Source organism: Typopeltis vanoorti, chromosome 8, assembly GCF_054136105.1.
Source record: "Typopeltis vanoorti isolate ZY-2024b chromosome 8, IOZ_Tvanoo_1.0, whole genome shotgun sequence".
NCBI classification, from domain to species: domain Eukaryota; kingdom Metazoa; phylum Arthropoda; class Arachnida; order Uropygi; family Thelyphonidae; genus Typopeltis; species Typopeltis vanoorti.
Genome location: NC_143556.1, coordinates 39,403,986 through 39,425,193, shown reverse-complemented (window position 1 = coordinate 39,425,193; position 21,208 = coordinate 39,403,986). Strand labels below are relative to the sequence as shown.

The 21,208-nt window shown below is 36.0% G+C and overlaps 1 protein-coding gene across 1 annotated transcript in view; it reads left to right on the top strand.

The window, feature by feature from the left end:
• LOC150103937 (voltage-dependent calcium channel type A subunit alpha-1-like) overlaps window positions 1-21,208 on the top strand; it is a 1,762,795-nt gene that overhangs the window by 436,088 nt on the left and 1,305,499 nt on the right. The window contains exon 16 of the mRNA XM_090397103.1: window positions 14,410-14,510. Within this exon, the coding sequence (XP_090253229.1) occupies window positions 14,410-14,510 (101 nt within the window). The remainder of the gene's footprint in view (window positions 1-14,409; window positions 14,511-21,208) is intronic.

Genomic DNA, 21,208 nt, shown 5'->3' with positions numbered 1-21,208 from the left:
TCCTAAAAGCTCTACTTTCCCTGATTTTGCACACCCATTTTCACTTCATTCGGCAACTTTTTCCAGACTGAACACCAAATCTATTCAGATACAAATCATCTTTCCTTTATAAGTCCTTTTGTCTGTCAAACGGACCCCACACAGCCACAAACCACATCATTCCTCCTGCATAACCTACACCTTGAGTCATTCACTATTATGGCCCTCCTTCTCAGCTCAACTCTGTCATGCTGTGGCAACAGATTCAAAATCTTAACTTTCTCAATGTTTTCTTTTGCTGCTTTAAGGAATTCTTTCATGTCTTCCATTATGCCATACTTTTCTCCTTTCAAATTATTATTACATCGACAACAATCAGTTCTTTCACTTTACTCTTTGGCATGCTAATAGCCTTCTTCTTCATGTAGCTTCTTGAGTGCAGCACCCTGTCCTTCCAGTTCTCTTTGTTGGTCCTCATGTGTAGAGACTTAAGTGCTGTGAGGACATCATGTTGGAGGCTTAATGGATTTTTTACAACACTCAGAAAGGATTAAAACAGAATTTAATACTTCCTATATTTCGTCCTAGTCACTAAAGTCCTATCTAGGTGGAGCACCCTCTAAGGGCAGTTGTAGGTGGCCTGGAATGTAAGGTGGGACCTCTGGTGATGAGTGTTTCCCAAATCTTCGGAAGCTTAATGCAACCGTATTTATTAAGATTTGGTTGATTTCTGAGAGCTGCTGCTGCTTCTAAGAATAGTCTCTCTTTCTTGAATTTGCTGTGGTGAAGCATGGTAGTTTTCTTCCATGATACTCTGTGGGTGGTGTCCAAGCAGGTCAGCCAAGCCTGAATGACCATAGTTGTGTTTACAGATGTAAGACTTGTGTTCCTTCAAGCAGATGGATGCTGATCTGCCTGTCTGTCCAAAGTATGCCAGCTTAAGTAAGCTGGCATACTTTGGACAGACAGGCAGATCAGCATCCATCTGCTTGAAGGAACACAAGTCTTACATCTGTAAACACAACTATGGTCATTCAGGCTTGGCTGACCTGCTTGGACACCACCCACAGAGTATCATGGAAGAAAACTACCATGCTTCACCACAGCAAATTCAAGAAAGAGAGACTATTCTTAGAAGCAGCAGCAGCTCTCAGAAATCAACCGAATCTTAATAAATACAGTTGCATTAAGCTTCTGAAGATTTGGGAAACACTCATCACCAGAGGTCCCACCTTACATTCCAGGCCACCTACAACCGCCCTTAGAGGGAGCTCCACCTAGATAGGACTTTAGTGTCACCCACGTGGTTGGACTTAGTATTGTATGATATTTGTGTTAATGTTCCATTAGTTGTTTTTGTAATCCCCGTAGATGTCCTAGTGACTAGGACGAAATATAGGAAGTATTAAATTCTGTTTTAATCCTTTCTGAGTGTTGTAAAAAATCCATTAAGCCTCCAACATGATCTCTTTGTTGGTGGCTTTCCTTTTTGTTTCTGCATAGCCATGTGATCCTGTCCATGATCTTATATCTTCAAGCCATGTCCTTCTTTTTTTGCCTCTTGATCCTTTTCCCAGAATTTTTCCTTCTAAAACTGTTAGTATCCTCTGTACTGCTGAACCTCTCGGTACATTTCCGCCAATCTCATCTTTCTCTGGATCATGTCCTGCAATAAAGATCTCTGTGTTCTCATTCTCTGTTGGACATCTGTATTTGTCACATGTTCTGTCCATGAGATTTTCAGAGCTCTCCTGTAGCACCACATTTCAAAAGCCATTATATGTTGTCTTACTCTCTTCTTGAATATCCAGGTCTCACTTCCATATGTGAAAACTGGCCACACACTAATGTTCTTATCATTCCTTTCTTTGTCTCAAAACCCACAGAACTTCTGAGCAGATCTTTATTTTTCCCGAAGGCATCTTTAGCTATGGCTGTTCTTATTTTTATTTCTTTATCTTGCTTTCCATCTGCAGTAAAGTAGGTGCCTAAATATTTGTATTCTGTTGTATGTTCAATTTTCATATTGTTTATGAATATTTCTGGCTCGGATCTGTTTTCTTTTGAGATTTTCATAAATTCGGTCTTTTTTGCATTTATATCTAATCCAAATTCTTTACTTTCTTCAACTAGTAGCTGCAGTAATTTGATCAATTTGTTTTTGTTTTCTGCTATTAGGATGGTATCATCGGCATCTCTAAGATTGTTGTATTTTATACCATTGATACTAATTCCTATTTTTTGTTTTTCAATCTTTTTCATCGCTGTCTCACTGTAAATATTAAATAGATTAGGTGAAAGGATATAACCTTGTCTAACTCCCCTTTTTATTTTCACTACAGAAGCCTCAGAGTTAAACAGCCGCATTTTTTGTTTGGTGTAAATCATTTTTATAGCCTTAAGTATATGATTTTCTATGTTTAATTTATCTAATATATCGAACATTTTATTATGTTTTACCTGGTCAAAGGCCTTCTGAAAGTCTATGAAGCATATGTAAATGTTCCTATTTCTTTCAAGCGATCTTTCTATTAGTATTTTTAGTTCCAGGATAGCATTAATGGTTCCCATTCCTCTTCTGAAGCCTTTCTGTTGTTTCACTCAGTTCACCGATTAAGGCTCTTTTGATTTGTTTGTTAACAATAACTAAAATAATTTTAGATGCATAAGACATTAGGCTCACAGTTTAATCCTCGCAATTTTGTGCATTATTTTTCTTTGGAATTGGTATGCAGATAGATGTAAAAATTTTGACATCAGGTAATTCTGTTGTTTTATAGATGTCCTGAATGGATTCCACTAAATAGTTGTTATTATTGCCAGTCAAAGCTTTCAGAAGCTCAGCCGAGATATTATCACACTCAGGGGATTTATTATTAGGAAGATTCTTAATTACATGTTCTATCTCCTTTCTTCTCACTAGAGTGATAGCTGTTGTTACATTTAACTTAAGGTGTCATGAATCATCTATGATGTTACCATTATCATCATCATAGAGACCTGATAAGTACTCCACCTATCTTCCATTTATTATTATATTATTATTATTATTATTATTATTATTATTATTACATAACACCTGCAGGGAGTCCAAAGACTCATCGAGGGAGGGCACCTACTCTACAGCTTTCCATCTCCACTTCTCCACTAGCCGCAACTACCTTCATCATCTACACCAACGCCATCTACTGCCAACCACCACCACTATTTTCACAGACAAACATCCATGCTTACGCCTGGATTTGAACCCGCAGCCTTTTGGGTGGAGAGTGGATATGCTATCCACTCGGCCAATCAGTTCTTTTCCTTATCAATGATTATGTTTCCATCTTTGTCCTTGATCTTATTAGACTGTGTACGTTTTGCTTTTCTATTAAGTTCTTTCACTTTCAGGAATGCTTCTTTGGTTTTGTTCCTATTTTGTAATTCTTCTAACTCAGTGCGCTGCCTATTTATCCAGTTTTCTTTCAATCTTCTGCATAACCGTTTGATTCTTTTATCCAATGTTTTATATCTTAATCTTTCTTCTTCATTTGCTCCCCTTTTCCATGTTCTTCTTTCATCGATAAGGTTGATTACTTCTTGTGTTATCCATGGCTTTTTTCTTTCTTTCTTCTTATTTATTGAAGTGGTTTTTAGCAGATGTTATGATAGTTGCTTGCTGTTTGCACTGCTGTTTGCAGCTGTGCAAACAGCAGTTCTGAAACATTGTCATTAAATTTTGATTTTACTATTGGATTTTGTACCATTTGCAGATCCCATTTTAGGGGTTGACTTCTTTTAATTTTTATTGTTTTCAGGTGAATATTCATCTTCGTGAAGACCAGTCTATGATCAGATCTACAGTCAGCACTTGTCATCACCTTTGAGTTAAACGTTACTTTTCCATTGAAGTAACGTTTACTGATCACAATATAGTCTAATTGATTTTTGTCTGGACTTTCCCACGTGTATCTTTCTGTGGGTTTTTGCTCAAAATAAGTGTTAGTTATGATGAGACTGTGCTTGTTACAGAAATCAACCAGTCTTTGTCCTCTCTCATTCCGAATTCCAAGTCCAAATTGATCCACGTGTGTGTAGATGTTCTCTCAGATCCAACTTTTGCGGTTTAGTTAACCCATAGCACAAATAACTCAATCTTTCTTGCCTTCAACTTCATTTATACACCATTCTATTTCATCATACATGTTATCTATTTCTGCTTCCTCATTCTGTTCTGTAGGAGCATATGTTTGAATGATCAGCGTATCTCTAGGTTTAGAATTCTCTAGAATTGCCATTACTCTATCTGATTTTTGATGACATGGATAATGTTTTTATTAGTTTTCTTCTCTACAATGAATGCTACACCTCTCCTTGACATTTCACCACCTGACGTGTATACTTTATATATCTTGCTATTTGGAAGTTTCGACTCAAAATCTGATGATCCTTTCCAAAAGGTTTTTACTTATTCCTAGTATACTAATATTCAATCTCTCCATCTCTCTCTCATCACATGAGCCAATTTCCCACATTCATTCAATCCTCTTACATTCCAAGTAGCAATATTCAAGCAATTTCTGCGTTGAGTTTCTTTATAGCAGTCATGGACTGACGATACCACAGGGCCTGCTACATCACCCTGACACCACCGTTCTGGGCATGTTGATACTACCTGGGCTTCATTTATTTTCTGTTTAGACATGATTCTTTTACATAGCGGCATTTTTTACAGAATGGGCTGCCAGAACCATCCAACCCCAAGTATAAATGGAGGACCACAGCTGTCGTTGGAAAACAAACTAATAGCCTTACTAACATCATTAATTTTTGCATCTGGGAAGCATGATTTTGGCAATCTCTTGCCAATCACATCTCTTATGATAGAATTGCCATACAAGATGCCCTTTGATTTTTCCTTCTCTCTTAGTGAAGTATTCCTTTCTCCTTTCTCATACTTCTTTCTAATATCAGTTTACCCACTTGTCAAACGTTTCTGCATTCGTTGCAGCTCCCACTTTGTCGTGTGCATCATTCCACATAACTGAGCTCTCCCTCACTACAGCCAATTCTTCATTCTTTACATCCATCATACTGCTATTCTTTCAATCAAAACTTTTGCTCTCGCTCTCTCTCTCTCTCTCTCTCAATCATGTCACTTTTAAGCCCTATTTCAATCATATCTGTTGTTATTCCACCACAGACATTTTCACATGTGTCGAGGAAGATATTGAACATCTAAAGAAGAGATTAACTGATGTAAATGCAAAAGTTAATTAGAAGTAAGTATCTAAAGATATAAATGACAAGTTAATAAAAAGAAGCAGGTATCTAAAGATGTAAATGACAAGTTAATAGAAAGAAGCAGATATCTAAAGATGATGAGGTACCTTTGTATGGCCATTCAATCATTAAAATTGTGGTTAATAATAAGATGTGTTCCAGGTGGTACAATAAAACAAACATCAAATGCTTTGTATAGAAGGAAGTGATCAGCAGTAGTAATGGGCTCCAAACGACTTGAATAGTGAGACAAAGAATGTGAAAAGAATTTGAAGAAGTTGTTGCAGGAGGTGAAGAATAATAGTGTCATTTGAAAAGTGGTTAGCTTGTTGTCCAGATATGACAGTAGTGAACTGAGAAGAGAAGTAATGATACTGAATGACAAGATGGCTAAACTTAGTCAGGAAGAGTATTTAATTTGTAAATGCATGCAATTTCTTTATTTCTTTTCTGTTTAGACATGATTCTTTTACATAGCGGCATTTTTTACAGAATGGGTTGCCAGAACCATCTAACCCATTTGATGGAATTCATTTGAATGGGTTTGGTGATGGTCATTTGGAATGATTATTGTTTACTAAGAGTACACAGGGTTCATACAAAATTGCTATTGCTAAAGATCAGAGAGAAAGGTTGAGAAACAGGTTGTAGAAAGACAGGAAGAATAAGAGGGATACTTAGGTGAGGAAATGATTATGGTAGGGCAGTGTGATGTAGTGCAAAATGTCAGGGATGATCAGGATATGAATGAAAATCAAAGTAAGGATCAGGAAACAGGGATTGTCAGAATGAAGAGTGAGGTCTGTTATTGCAGAGTGAATACAGAGTAATGGTGTTGGATGGCTTCAAAGAGTGGAGAATTATTATGCTTGTATACTAATGTATGGAGTATCATAAATAAATGAGCTGAGTTTGTAGCACTGATCAAATCAGTATGACCAAAGATAATTGGTATGAGTGAACTTGGTTAACTCAGGATCGTTAATTGACAAAAGGATAGGAAGGTAGTGGAGGGTAGTACTGTTAATGATAGCAGAGGAATTGTCCCTGCAAGAATGGAAGTGGAAAATAGTAGTACATGTGAAGATTTTGAAGCTATTTGGTGTGAAGTTGAGATCAATAGAATAGTATATCTAATAGGATGTTGTCATAGGCCAGGCAATGTGGCGAGTACGGATTATGAAATATTTATTATTATTATTAATATTGTATGGGCACCTCTACAGAGTCCAAAGACTCATTGTAGGAGATCCAAACTGTGCACACAATCTGTCATACCTCTCCTTGAACCCATTAACACATAAAGCACTCACAGCTGACTCTGGAAACTCATTCCACTCACTCAGAACTCTCCAAGCAAAACATTTAGTCCTCACACCCCAACTTACTACACTTAAATTCAACTTCCAGGGTTGACCCTTTGTTCTGGTCCCTCTAGCCAGGTGTTGAAACATTTCCCCTGAATCAATCCTATAAATCCCTTTAAGCAACTTAAATGTTTCTAACATATCTCTATCCTCATAGGGAACATTCACCCAGACCACTCACCATCTTAGTGACTCATCTCTGAATCTTTAATCAAGAGACACAGGGGACTAGACTTGAGCGCAGTAATCTAGGTGAGTATTTATAAAGGCCTTATAAAGTGGAATAACAATTTCCTTATCTGTACTTGTTAATGTGTTCTTCATTAGCCGAGTAATCTTATGGGCTACCTTAGCAATATGTCCTCTTAACTTTAACTCTCTGTCTACCGCTACTCCTAAATTTCAAGCTTGATCTATTTCCTGGAGTACAGTGCCATCAGTGTCATACATGACTTGTAATATATTTATCCCAAAATGCATAACTTTACATTTCTTGGCATTAAACTGTTACCCATTATCTTTTTCCTATACTGACAGCTGATTTAAATCATCCTGCAAGCTCTCCACATCACCTTGATTACATATTTCTCTACCTAATTGCTCATCATCAGCAAACAACTAAATATTTCCTTTCAGATTATTTCTTATATCAGTTTATGTACAAATTAAACAGTAGTGGTCATAGCATGGAACTTTGTGGCACACCATTAGTCACATGATTTTTCCTTACTGCCCCCCCCCCCCCCTTTCCAAATCTTATCTACATATCTATCCCTATTTGTTCTAATTTGCATAACAGTGTTACATGTGGTATTCTGTCAAATGCCTTTGGAAAATCCAGCAGAATCATCTTGAGCCATTTCCTTTATCCAACTCAACTGTTACTTTATTATAAGAAAAGTTAATAAATTACTAAGGCATTACTACCTTTCACAAAGCCATGTTACCCCTCATAACAATATCATATCTTTTTCCTCCCATTCTTGAATTATCTTTTTGACAAATTTTTCCAGTACTTTTCCCACCACTCCTGAGATACTGATTGGCTATAATTTACTACTGCAGTCTTAGAACTTCCCTTATACAAGGAAATTATTTTGTCCTCTTTCCACTCCTTTGGAACTCTATAAGAGCTGACTTAAAGAGCCTAGTCAGAGGCATTACTAGTTCACCTTGCACATTCTAGCCCAATCTGAACTGATATCCCATCTAATCCCACAGCTGTATTTACATTGAGATTCTGCAATATTCTAAGAATTTTCGATTCATCCACCTCTGTTTCTATATTAGTGTCTGTCACATATATCAACAATAGCTGCATATGTTAATATGTTCATTTATATTAATGTTCATTATTTTATCTGCTTCTGTCATCTCGTGACCATCAACACCCATTAAGGTTAATCTTCCATGCTCATTCTTCCTCTTACATACCACATAATGAAAGAACTCTTTGGGATTTCCTTTGGCCTGCTTGGATAGATTCCTCTCATAATTTGATTTTGCCTTCCTTGTTATGCTGAATCACCTCTCTTGCCTGAGCCTTGTACTGTTCATGAGTTTGCTGGTCACTTTTCTCCTTATACACCCTCAACAGCATTTTCTTCTTCTGTAACTCACATTTAATAATATTACTCATCCATCTAACTCCTACCTGATTAACCCTCCTTATCTTAGGTATACAATTTAATATTGCTTCCTCTAGATTACCCTTAACTATCTCCCATGCACTGATAACATCCTTACCCTGCAATGTTTTATGTCATGGCACAGATTTAAGATTCCTCCTAAGCTTGTCACAATCACCTGACTTGTAGTTCTACATATACCCCTCTTTGACAGAATATTCCTCATATCACACTCTTCTGATTCTATGAACAGTTGCAATACTCTCACTTAACTAGTCTCCTCCATCACATGCTACCTCAAGTAATTATCTCTCAGTAGGTGTATAAATTCCATTTCCTTCCTACCATGTGATCTTTCTTCCTTCCAGTTTATATCTCCACCATTGAAAACTCCCTGGCCTATAGCAACAACCAACTGTATATTTTGTCTTACTGGCTGCGATCTCACACTAGACTGCTTCAAATGAATGGCCACCCTCCCACCTGTTTTGTATTGTTTTTGGCTTCACTTCATCTGCTATCATTAGCAGTGCCGTGCTGACGGCAGGATTTGAACCAACTACCTGTTGTTGAAGAGTGGATATGCTAGCCATCCCATCAACTAGGGCTGGCAAGGATAGGAAGGTGTGTATGTGTGTGTGTGCGCGCGCACGCGCGCGCATGGGGAGAGAGAACTGTTGATGATAGAATACGAATTATGTCAAGACAAGGTGGAGATGTGAGATGTAAATAGTGGCAATAGTTTTGAGTGAGTATGGTGTTAAAAAGAGAATGCTGCTATAGGCCAGGGGAAGTGCAGAGTGGTGATGAAGAAATCTATAAGCAACTTTGATTAGTGAAAAAGGGAAGGGCAATTATTATGAGATTATTACTGTGTGATAATTTTGGCAATATAGATTGAAATGAAAAGATAGCATTTCGAAATAAGGAAAATGAATTTCTCGAATTCTTGAGAGACAACTATCTTAGCAGCATGGAAATGAGGCAAATAATGATTGAGAGTTTTAGATCTGATCATTTCATTAAATGATGTCAATGTGAGTGAGCATGATCATGAAGTGATCACCTGGGTTGTGGCTAGACATCTGTGAGGAGAGGATATATGTAGAATTACAAAGCTGATATTATTGAAAAGCTTAGGAGACAGCTTGAAGCTATAGTGTATAATGAGGTGTTAAGCTGGAGGGAGAGAAATGCTGTATGGTAGCTGACAAGAACATATTGATATTGTTCAGTATGTTCAAAAACATATTGAACAACATTAATATTCGAATGTATTCTGAAGGTCTTTAAAAGACTGAATAAAATTGTCAAATAGATGAATAAAGGGATTAAGCATGAAATTTAGAAGAAGAGGATACTGTGGTAGCTGCACAAGATGAATAATGGTAGTAGTCAACTGCATAAGGAGTATAAAGAGCGGGAGGAAGGGGACTCAGTTAAAACAGCAAAACTACAGTATGCAGAGGTTATAGTAGAGGTGTTAATGAGTAATTCATTAAAGTATTCCATCCTGAATGCTATTAGAATGCAACAAAGCAAAAGTTCAAATTATTGAGTGCTTTGATGGGTACAAATCACTTGAAAGGTGACAAAATTGAACAAAAGGTGTAAGGATGAAAGCGTTACTGGAAGAAGCAAAAGCAAGAAAGTAAGAGAGATATATATATTAATATTGTAAGTTCATTGCCATAGTATGATAAAACCTAACTGAGAAAAATGGCATTAATTGCAAATAAGTCGATTTGTAGATTGTGCAGAAGGAATGGAGTGCCATTTGTAGATGCATAGAGTGAATTTGATAGATGAAAGGGCTAATATATTATTCATTATACTTGAAAGATTTGAAGTTGGGTGTCTAGAAAAAGTGTTTTGTGAAATTTGGAAATGCAAAATCTTCACAAAGTGAACATGAGAATAGAAATAACAAAATTGCTCAACATATTTTCTTAGTTGTTGAACTTGATTGGGACATTCATTACAAGATTCAAGGATGGTTGTATGTGGATTACAATATTTGCAATTGAAGTTTATATAGCATTCCTTATACACTAATCACAGAAGTATTAAGAATTTTTATTGTGAGGATTTTTGGGCTTTTGTTAGTTTTACTTGGACAGTTTTTTTTTTTTTTTTTTTTTTAAATAACGAAACCTGTGGTGCGTTCATAATTAGAAGAAACACACGTATAAACCACTGTGAAAATTATTTAATTGTAAATATTTCATCCTAAGTATCTTAGGACATCATCAGTACAGTATTTAAACAAAAATTAGGAATAACAAATTTAATGTTAAAGATACCAAGTAATTAAGATGAAAAGCCAAAAGGCTAGTTTTCTGGCAATTTCTGGCAAAATTGCCAGAAAACTAGCCTTTTGGCTTTTCATTTTAATTACAAAATACAAGCTCACCTTTATGGCATTCGTATAGTGAAGGTATGTAAGTTCTTTTCACTAAGCTTGGATATTTTCCTAGGTCTACCTACTCACTGATGAGACCTCAAAAAGGGTTGAAACCGGTCTGGGTAGTGACCTCTCCTCATAATGTAAAACAATAATACATCTCCTAAGAGCTGTGTTTTACATTATGAGAGAATATCAAGAATAGTGAGGGAGCTTGCTCCACCTTTGCTTCGAATTGCCTTCGCCGATAGTTTTTCGGCATTGAAACTCTTAGATCGTAGTTCTCGATCTTGAGTTTCACTTACTGGCTATAAAACAAAATAGGATTCTTATCCATTTAATAGATACCAAGTAATCTTATAGCACAATATACCAGTAATCTTTCTGCATGAGGCATGTTAAGGAAAGTTTAAAATAGCTTGGTATCTTTAACATTTATCATACCCAATGTTATTCCTAATTTTTGTTTAAATACTGTACTGATGATGTCCTAAGATACTTAGGATGAAATATTTACAATTAAATAATTTTCACTGTGGTTTATACGTGTGTTTCCTCTAATTATTTGGACAGGTATCATTGGCATAGAAAGTATTTTACCTTGGGTATGATAAATGTTAAAGATACCGAGCTATTTTAAACCTTCCTTAACATGCCTCATGCAGAAAGATTACTGGTATATTGTGCTATAAGATTACTTGGCTGACAGGTTTAAAATAGCTTGGTATCTTTAACATTTATCATACCCAAGGTAAAATATTTTCTACATTTATATCTCCTCCTGAGATTTTTATTTAATAAGGTTAAAACACCTTATGGTAACTTGTTCTGGTAAAATATTTGGCTAATTATTTGGACAGGTATCATTGGCGTAGAAAGTATTTTACCTTGGGTATGATAAATGTTAAAGATACCGAGCTATTTTAAACCTTCCTTAACATGCCTCATGCAGAAAGATTACTGGTATATTGTGCTATAAGATTACTTGGCTGACAGGTTTAAAATAGCTTGGTATCTTTAACATTTATCATACCCAAGGTAAAATATTTTCTACATTTATATCTCCTCCTGAGATTTTTATTTAATAAGGTTAAAACACCTTATGGTAACTTGTTCTGGTAAAATACTTATAAGCTCTGTATTACTAAAATCTTGGTATTTCTAGCCTGGCTCCCACTGATGAGACCTCAATAAAGGTTGAAACCGGTCTGGGTAGTGGTCCCTTGCCTTTAATACAAAGCATCATACATCTCCTCCAGGAGATGTGCTTTGCATTAAGGGTAAATATTAAGATTAGTGATCAGAGCTTATTCTACTTTTACCATGAGTTGCCTTGGTCTTGCACTACGTGTGGGGTCAGCTAGACTTGCAACACTTGCAGGTGCAAACTTGACTTGTTTGTCTGTTTGTTTACTTGGGAAATGGAGTAAAACTAGGTTTAAAATAGCTTGGTATCTTTAACAGGCATCATTGGCATTATTAAGTCTTGGTTGATGGAGAATAATATAATTATACAGATAGAGCATAAGAATATGCATTTTTAGGGAGAATAGAAAAATGGAATGGGAGGAGATTATATTATTGATGGTAACATAATTGTAATGACATGAGAGGCAGTTCATTTGGGTCTACATGGTGTGAAATAGAGTCCAACAAGAAAAATATATTCTAGATCGATATTGTTGGGACAGGTTGTGCAAGGGAAGATGTAGAGAACATGCATTAACAAATTAGCTCAATTAAAGCTGGGTGAGTAACTACAACGGAGAACCTTAACTATAGATGGAAGGAATTCTCTCACCTGCTAAGAAATAGAGATAAGCAGAGGAATTTTCCATTATCAAGAAATATATGTGAAACTACTATAGAACCAATGATAATGACAAACTTAGGGGATCTTGGAGCAGTACCATGGCATAATTACTACAAGGGATGGATGTCAGCAGTGTATGGAAATTGGTTCAAAGGGGAATGTGTGAAGTGAAAGTATCAGGTTGCTACCTGAGATGAGGAAGATAAATCATGTGGGAGTTTAAATGCATAAATAGGAGTTGCAAAGAAAATGTTATAAAGAGAATAGTGATCAGCAAGACCACAAGAAGTACAAAGCAAAAGAAAGAATGCCAGCAGCATGGTAAAGATACAATGAGCAAAGCTAAACTCAATATACCGTACATAAAAAAACTCATCCAAAACAGTTGCATAAACCATGCAAACAAAAGTAAACTCAAACAACCATATATGAAGGAAGTCAGATTTGCACACAGCAATCCACTCATGACCTAATCAGAGCTTGATTAAGTATTATTCAGATACTTATCGATACAAAATTAATAATGGAAAAAACTCTAGTACAAAGTTTATTTAATAGTATAATTTTTGCCTGTGTGTCACAGGCATCTTCAGTACATTAAGCTCAAATTAAACAATAACTGACAATTCCAAAAAGCACCACCTAAGTAGCTTGTGTAAGATAACTAAAAAGGTCAATAACTTTCCTAAAAATGAAATAAAATAAAAATAAAAAATAAAAAATCAATACAATAAAATGTTAGGAAAGATTAGCTGATTTGTAAAGTATTATCTCCCATAAAGGGGATAGACATAAGTTGTCGGATTATATTCAGATACTTGTATCTGTTATTTGTGTTCATTATCATAGCAGCAGTGCACTGTCTTCTCAATACACATTTGTATTCCAAATTGAAAACATCCCCTTACTATCTCTCCAGCTTATACACTAGCTTCTTATGTGGTAGTCTATCAAATTTATTTTCAAAGTCCAAGAATGTCATTGTATGTATGGATTTGTCTTCCTATCCAGAGCATGCATCACTTTACTTTACCATAAAATGAAGGTACATTTCTGAAACGAAACCTTTTACAACCTATCAGATTTTACAAACCAAATCGGATCATCATTGAGAATCTGATGTCAGTTAAAATCATCCAGTATTCTATTCATAATTTATTATTATGTGACACCTCCAGGGAGTCCAAAGACTTACTCTACAGCTCTCTCTCCACCATTCAATTCCCCAACTACAACGAACCGTAACTACCATCATCATCTAAACCAATGCTATCTACCACCCAGCACTAGTATTTTCACAGACATTTACAAACACCCATGCCCACGGTAGGATTTGAAGCTGCATTCTTTTGGCTGGAGAGCAGATACGCTAACCACTCGGCCAACCATTTTCAACAGCTTAAGTTAGAACTACTGATTACCAGCCCCATCAGTGAGAACTGCCTGCATCAAAATACATGGTCAGTTCTCTGCAGTGTTGGTATTAATATGACCTCTGAGTTTTATAAGCTGTTTCAGATCTCTTACCAGTTATCTAGGTTTGACTCTTAAGCAATCATTGTCTACAAACATTAACCACCTTTATCAGCTATTTTTTTAGTATACCCTATTATGAAATCATTCTTAAAGGTTATTCTATGGGAAACCTACAACACTTTCATTTAAAATATACATTCAGTTCAAACATGCAAATATAATATAATTCTAAAATAAAATTAAATGAGACAAGAGAACAATATTGGCAATCAGTTATTACATTGTAATTATATATACAGTATATATCAATGTCAAATATAAATTTCCAGAAAATTTTTATGCTGCTTTTGTGTACCCAGTTCTGCTGTTGTGGGATGCCACTTGAATTATTACCATGGTTTAATTGTTGTTTGCAGTTTTATAGTTTCATACCTAGTTCATTTTTGTATTATGGAAAAGTTACTTAACCTTTTATAGATACTTTACTCAATGTATTTTTGGCCATTGCCGTTGATAATCTTGCCAATGCCCAGGAACTCACTGCTGCAGAAGAGGAAGAGGCAGAGGAAGACAAACAAGTAGGTATCATTTGAATTATATAAGTCTAATTGTATGGATTGTTTAAGAGGATAATTAATTGAATAATTTAAACAAAAAAGAAAATATTAAAGACTTAGAAAACAAGAGAAAACAGACTATTATGGGTGATATTAATTATTATTATTAATTATTATCCAGGCCTCCATGGAGTCAAAAGACTCATTGTGGGAGGTCCTTTCTAGGAAATACAAAGTCTATCATACCACTCCTTAAACTCATTGACCGTTCTTGCTCTCACCGCTCCATTAGGGAATGCATTCCATGTTTCAACCACCCTCCATGCAAAGAAACCACTCCTGACCCTCTTGCTCACGGTTTAATTTCTTCCAGGGATGGCCTCTTGTCTTCACTCCTTCCCGCTGTTCAACCAAACAAAAGAACTCCCCCAGTATCAACTCTGTAACCACCTTTCAACAGTTTAAAAGTCTCAATCATATCACCTCTCCTTCTAGCCACTAAACTCTGCAGTATAGTCAGAAGATCAGGAGAAGTATCTGGGAATAAGGAAAATGAATGTTCTTCTAAGAGTTTTTGAGCGGCAACTAGTTAAAGCATAATATAATTATGGAAATATATAATTAGCAAATTATAGATCAATCAGTATCTCAGGAGAAGAGGTAAAAGTACTGAAAAAATTAGACAAAAAGAGAATTCAAGAATGGGTGGATAACGATATGATACTCTGTTGGGAGTTTTTTTTTCACTTGGTCAGACTATAAATTATATATTTAGTTTAATCCTTTATCCAAATGTAAGCAAACAAAGTTTGCTCCTGAAGTATTCTGAGGACCAGGGCATTTACTCATGGCAAAGGTGGACTGAGTTCTCATCACTTTCCTTAGTATCCCATAATGCAAAGCACATCTCCTTGCAGACATATACCATGCTATGCACTATGGGAAGGGTCACCACCCAGTCTGGCTCCCACTGAAGGAGCCAGACTGGGTGGTGACTTCTCATCACGTTCCTTAGCATCCCATAGTGCATAGCATTGTACACATCTGCAAGGAGATGTGCTTTGCATTATGGGATGCTAAGGAACGTGATGAGAACTCAGTCCACCTCTGCCACAAGTTGCCTCGGTCCTGAGGATAATTCAGGCACAAACTTTGTTTACTTACACTTGGATAAAGGATTAAACTAAATATATAATTTATAGTCTAACCAAGTGGAAAAAACTTCCAAAAAAAAACAAAATAACTTCTAACATGTTTCTCTAATCCAGAGTAATTTAATAATAAGGTGTGACACCTTTTGGCAACTGGCATGTGGAAATATGACTTCTGCATTGCTTCAACCTTGTATCGCCTCTGGGTCTGGCTCCCACTGAAGAGACCTCAATAAAGGTCGAGAACCGGTCTTGGTGGTGACCCTTTCCATAGTGCATAGCATTGTACATGTCTGCAAGGAGATGTGCTTTGCATTATGGGATACTAAGGAAAGTGATGAGAACTCAGTCCACCTTTGCCATGAGTTGCCCCGGTCCTGAGGATACTTCAGACACAAACTTTGTTTGCTTACACTTGGATAAAGGATTAAACTAAATATATAATTTAATATGATACTCTATTAGGAGCAACATTGCTGTGTGAAGGATCTGTTATGCCTACTAATTTACTCATCATCATCAATATGGGGGAGCTCAGAATAATCACGATAGTACTATATGAAAAAGTTATACCATTACTAATTTCTGATCAACAATTTTCCTCCAAATTAATGTGTTATCTGTCAAGATTACAACTCAGATCTTATATTCCTGTCTTTTATGGCACTTTTTATTGTATCAATTTATCTACATCTTGGTCTTCCTCAGAGTCTTTTTCTTGCCAACCAAGAAAAGAAGTCTTGCTTTGCTAATCTTTTCTCTTCCATTCTATTTAAGTGACCATACCATCTTAGATTAGCTGTAGTAACACATTCCTGAATGATAGCAATAACAAGTTCTTTCCTAATTGTTAATATGATACTCATTGTTAATATGATACTTCCATTGATGCCATCTGCTCAGTCCCCTAATCTTTCTCAGGATTCTCATATCTGTGGTCTTCAGTCTTTAATCAAGAGTTTTATTTCTAGCCCATCTCTCAGATCCAAAAGTTAAAATGGGTTTCAACACTGAATTGTATACAGATAGTTTAGAATTTTGACTAATCTCTCTCTTATTCCATACAAATCTATTCATTTGACTTCCTACTATATCAGCTTTGCTAATTCTACTGTCTATTTCCAAATTTAATTTGCCAACTTCACTAAAAATTATCCCTTGTTCTATAAGTTTTTCATTTAGGATGCAGTTGATGTTTTCATTGTTTCTGCCTATTTTCCTTTTTCCTTTTTTTTTGCCTTTTTAAAGCTGATTTCATACTACGAGGGTGGTCTCAAAAGTTCGCGACCTAACAATGAAAAAATGAATTTATAATTTCAAAATTATTTTTATTTTTCACCATAATCTTTCTTAAGACTAATACATTTATTCCAGCAATGCTCCAGCACCATTATCCCATCCCTATAGTGGTTCTCAATAAGCTCTGTAAAATACCCCTCTACAGCTGCAGTCACCTCTTGATTCGAAGAAAAACACTGACCAGCAAAGAAGAGTTTTAGTTTTGGGAAGAGACAGAAGTCAGAGGGAGCCAAATCTGGGGAATAGGGTGGATGTTCCAACAATTCATGGTGTAAATCGCTTAATTTTCCCATTGCCAAAAAATCTTTGTGGGCAGGTGCATTGTCCTGATGAAAGATAATTTTTTCTTCTGCAAACCAGGTCTTTTCTCACGAATTTTTTCGTCTAGTCTAGTTAAAAGATTAGAATAATATTCCCCAGTTATTGTTTTACCCTTTTCAAGATAATTAATAAACAAAATGCCTTTAGCATCCCCAAACACCAATGCCATGACCTTTCCTGTTGATGGAATTGACTTTGTCTTCTTTGGCTGAACAACCGGTTTCTGTCCACTGTTTTGACTGCTGTTTGGATTCCGGTGTGTAATGGTGATCTTATCCATAGTAATAAATCAGTGCACAAAATCAGTTTTATTCTTGTTAAAACGCTCCAAGCACTGTTCAGAGATTTTTATGCGAGCGCATTTTTGATATGCTTTGAGCAAGCTCGGCACCCATCTTATGCAAAGCTTTTTCATTTGCAATTCTTCGTGCAAAATATATCCTACACATTCTTTTGAAATGCATATAGTCTCAGCAATTTCATGCACTTTTGACTTGCCAGTCATCCAATACCATATCGTGCAATTGATCAATGATTTCTGGTGTTGTTACACTTTTTGGACGCCCTTCACGTGGATCATCTTCAAGGCTGGTGTGGCCATGTTTAAACTCGGCAGCCCATTTCTTAATTGTTGAAAACAAAGGAGAAGAGTTCCCATAAACATTTATGAACTTCAGATGAATTTCTTTTGGCGTTAAACCTTCTTTTACAAAGAATTTTATAACCGCACGATACTCAATTTTATCCATTTCAAGGGATACAGACAACACTTTTGCTTCAGACAGCTGTATAAAACAAACTGCTTGATAAAACGACTTGCAATTTCAAATGGACTTATGACAGATGTATCAACTTTGAAAAAAAAAATCTTTCCGATAGGGTTGTCAATTATGATCGAGGCCGAGAACTTTTCACACCACCCTCGTAAATTAATACAGTTATTCAATTTGGACAGGGAATCCTTCAGACTTGTCCTGGATTTATTTAAGAGTATAACTTCATCTGTATAAAGTAAAGAGCTAAGATTACATTTCAATTTTGATATCAAATTTAATTCCACTTTTGTACATAATTGTGATGCATATAGATAATGAATAACAGTGGAGATAATGTGCACCCTTGTTGCACACCTGATTTAACATCAAACCATCTTCCTTTTACCTCCTTCAATTCAAACTGTTCACTTACATCCTAAATAAAGACTATGTATTGCTTGATATGGTATTTAATTTGCATCATATAACTCTAGCATTTTTGATTTGCTTGCCTCTTGGCACCATGTCATATGCCATTTTCAGATCAGCAAAACTTAAATATAAATCCTTGTTATATTCCCAAGATTTCTCAACTATTTTTCTTAAAGTGAAATTCTGATACTTACAACTCCTATTTGGCCTAAATCCAGCTTGTTCTTCACCAAGCTTCCCTTCTATAATTTTTCTTAGCCATTTTGCAAGTATATTGCATAAATATTACCAGGAACACTCAGTAAGGAAATATCTCTATAATTACATTCAGTTTTATTTCCCTTTTTATAGATGGGTACTATGAGATCAACAGGCAGAGTTCATAATAAGCAAGAGAATAAAAAGTAAAATAAAAAAATTTTAAATTATTTTCAACAGAAACATCACATGTTTTATAATGACCAAAAGATATAAAATTAAATTAATTCAAGTCTATGCTACTATATCCACCCACACAGAGGAAGAGATTGAAATGTTCTCTGACCAATACAATCAGCAGTAAATCAAAATAAAGAGCAATATCTGATCACAATAAGGTACTTCAATGCCAAAATTGGAAAAACAAGAGCTACTTTGGACATAATAGGCAAATTTGGATGGTTAGGAAATAGAAATGAAATCAGGAACTTATTATCAGATTTTTCCTTAGGTAATGGACTTGACATTATGAATACTTACTTTAAAAAAACAGACAAATGCAAATGGACTTGGAGAAACCCCAATTTCATAACAAAAAAATGAAATAGACTATATACTTACCAACAGAAAACATATTATTATTATGACCCCAGACCCGATGGAGTCAAAGACTCATCTAGGAGGTCCTTTTATCATACACACACAGCTCATCATACTGCGCCTTAAACACACTCAAATTCTCTGCAGACACCACACTCTCATGCAGGGCATTCCAATCATCACAACTCTGCATGCAAAAAACCAGCTTCTCACTCACCTGCTCACACCTTCCTTATACAGCTTCCAGAAATGATGACCTGTTCTCCTCTGATCTCCCACTGTTTTCTGTAGTACTTCTCCAACATTGATCCTATAACAGCCCCTTACTAATTGTAGGTCACTATCATATCTTCCCCCTCTTCCTCCCGTCCACCAGACTCTGTAAATTGCATCATCTCAACCTTTTCTCATATTTGACATTCCAAAAGTCAGAAACTACCTTAGTCACCTCTGGACCCTTTTCAACATTTCTTCGTCTTTTGAAAAACAGGTGACCATATCTATGCATAGTAGTCGATGTGTGACCTAATCAAGGCCTTATACGATGGAACAAGAATCTCCCTACTTCTACAAGTCAGTGTCCTCCGCATCATTCCCAGAAGTCTTTGTGTTGTCCTCACAATTTTGTCAATGTGTCCCCTAAATTTCAGATCCTTATCTACTATCACCCCAAGATCTCTTATTTCCTCCACCTCCAACAATATATCCCCACCTTGCATAAATTCTACATCCCATCTTTATTTCCCAAATTTTAAAACCTTACATTTTGCAACATTGAACTTGCATCCCCATCTTCTCTATTCTTCATAGTTTGATTCAACTTTGCATCATATCCAAACAACTGAATACCTGCATCCAAATCTTTGCCAATATCATTAACATACAAGTTAAACAGTAATGGTCCTAAAACAAACCTTTGAAGTACACCACTAGTGACTTTCCACTTCCGAGATATTGCTGCCCCATAAACAACTTGCTGATACCTATTAGATAGCCAGTCTCCAATCCAATCCACTAATCTGATATCCACCCTCATCCACTCTAGTTTGACTTGCAACTTATCATGTGGTAATCTATCAAAAGTCTTTGCAAAATCTAAGTATACTACTGTGTATCCATTTCCTTTGTCCAATGAAGATATCACTTTATTGTATTAATTAAGTAGATTACTAAAACATGACCTGCCTTTAGCAAATCCATGCTATCCATCAAAGATAATTCCATTGTTGTCCACCCAATTCTGGATCCTAGTTCTCACCAGCTTCTGCAACAACTTAACCACAACACCTGACACACACACAGATAGGCCTATAATTTGATGCATGAGTTATATCATCTCCCTTATGAAGTGGCACAATCTTGCCATCCGTCCACTCCTTTGGAACTTGACCCAGTGTAAGACTCATATTAAAAATATATGTTAAGCAGATGTCATCTCCCTGGCACATTCCTTCAGAATATGTGGAGATATATTATCAAGTCCCACAGCCTTATTAGCATTACGTTTGCTCATCTTCCCATACACTTCTCGATCACTTAAGGTCAGTCTCTCCTCCCCATCATCAACTGCTCTCAATCTCTCCATGAAGTCACATTCACAAGAATGAAAGACCTTTATGAACTGCTCATTAAGTATCTCCAGCACACTTTCTGCAACAGCTGTCTTTATACCCTTTTCTCCAATCAGTGTCATTCTTCCATAATCATTCTTTCTTTTGATGGCTGCATATTCAAAAAACTCCCTAGGATTTTTTTTTGGCTTCATTACCTAACTGCTGCTTATACCTCACTTTTGCTACCCTTACCAACCAAGCTACACACCTATCTTTCCTGGTCTTTGTAATCCTCATGGAATTGGTTATTACCACTTCTCTTATGCTGCCTCCATAATGCCCTTTTTTTCTGTATTGCAATGTTAATCTCTTCATTCATCCATTTCACACCTACCTTATTTAATCTTCTG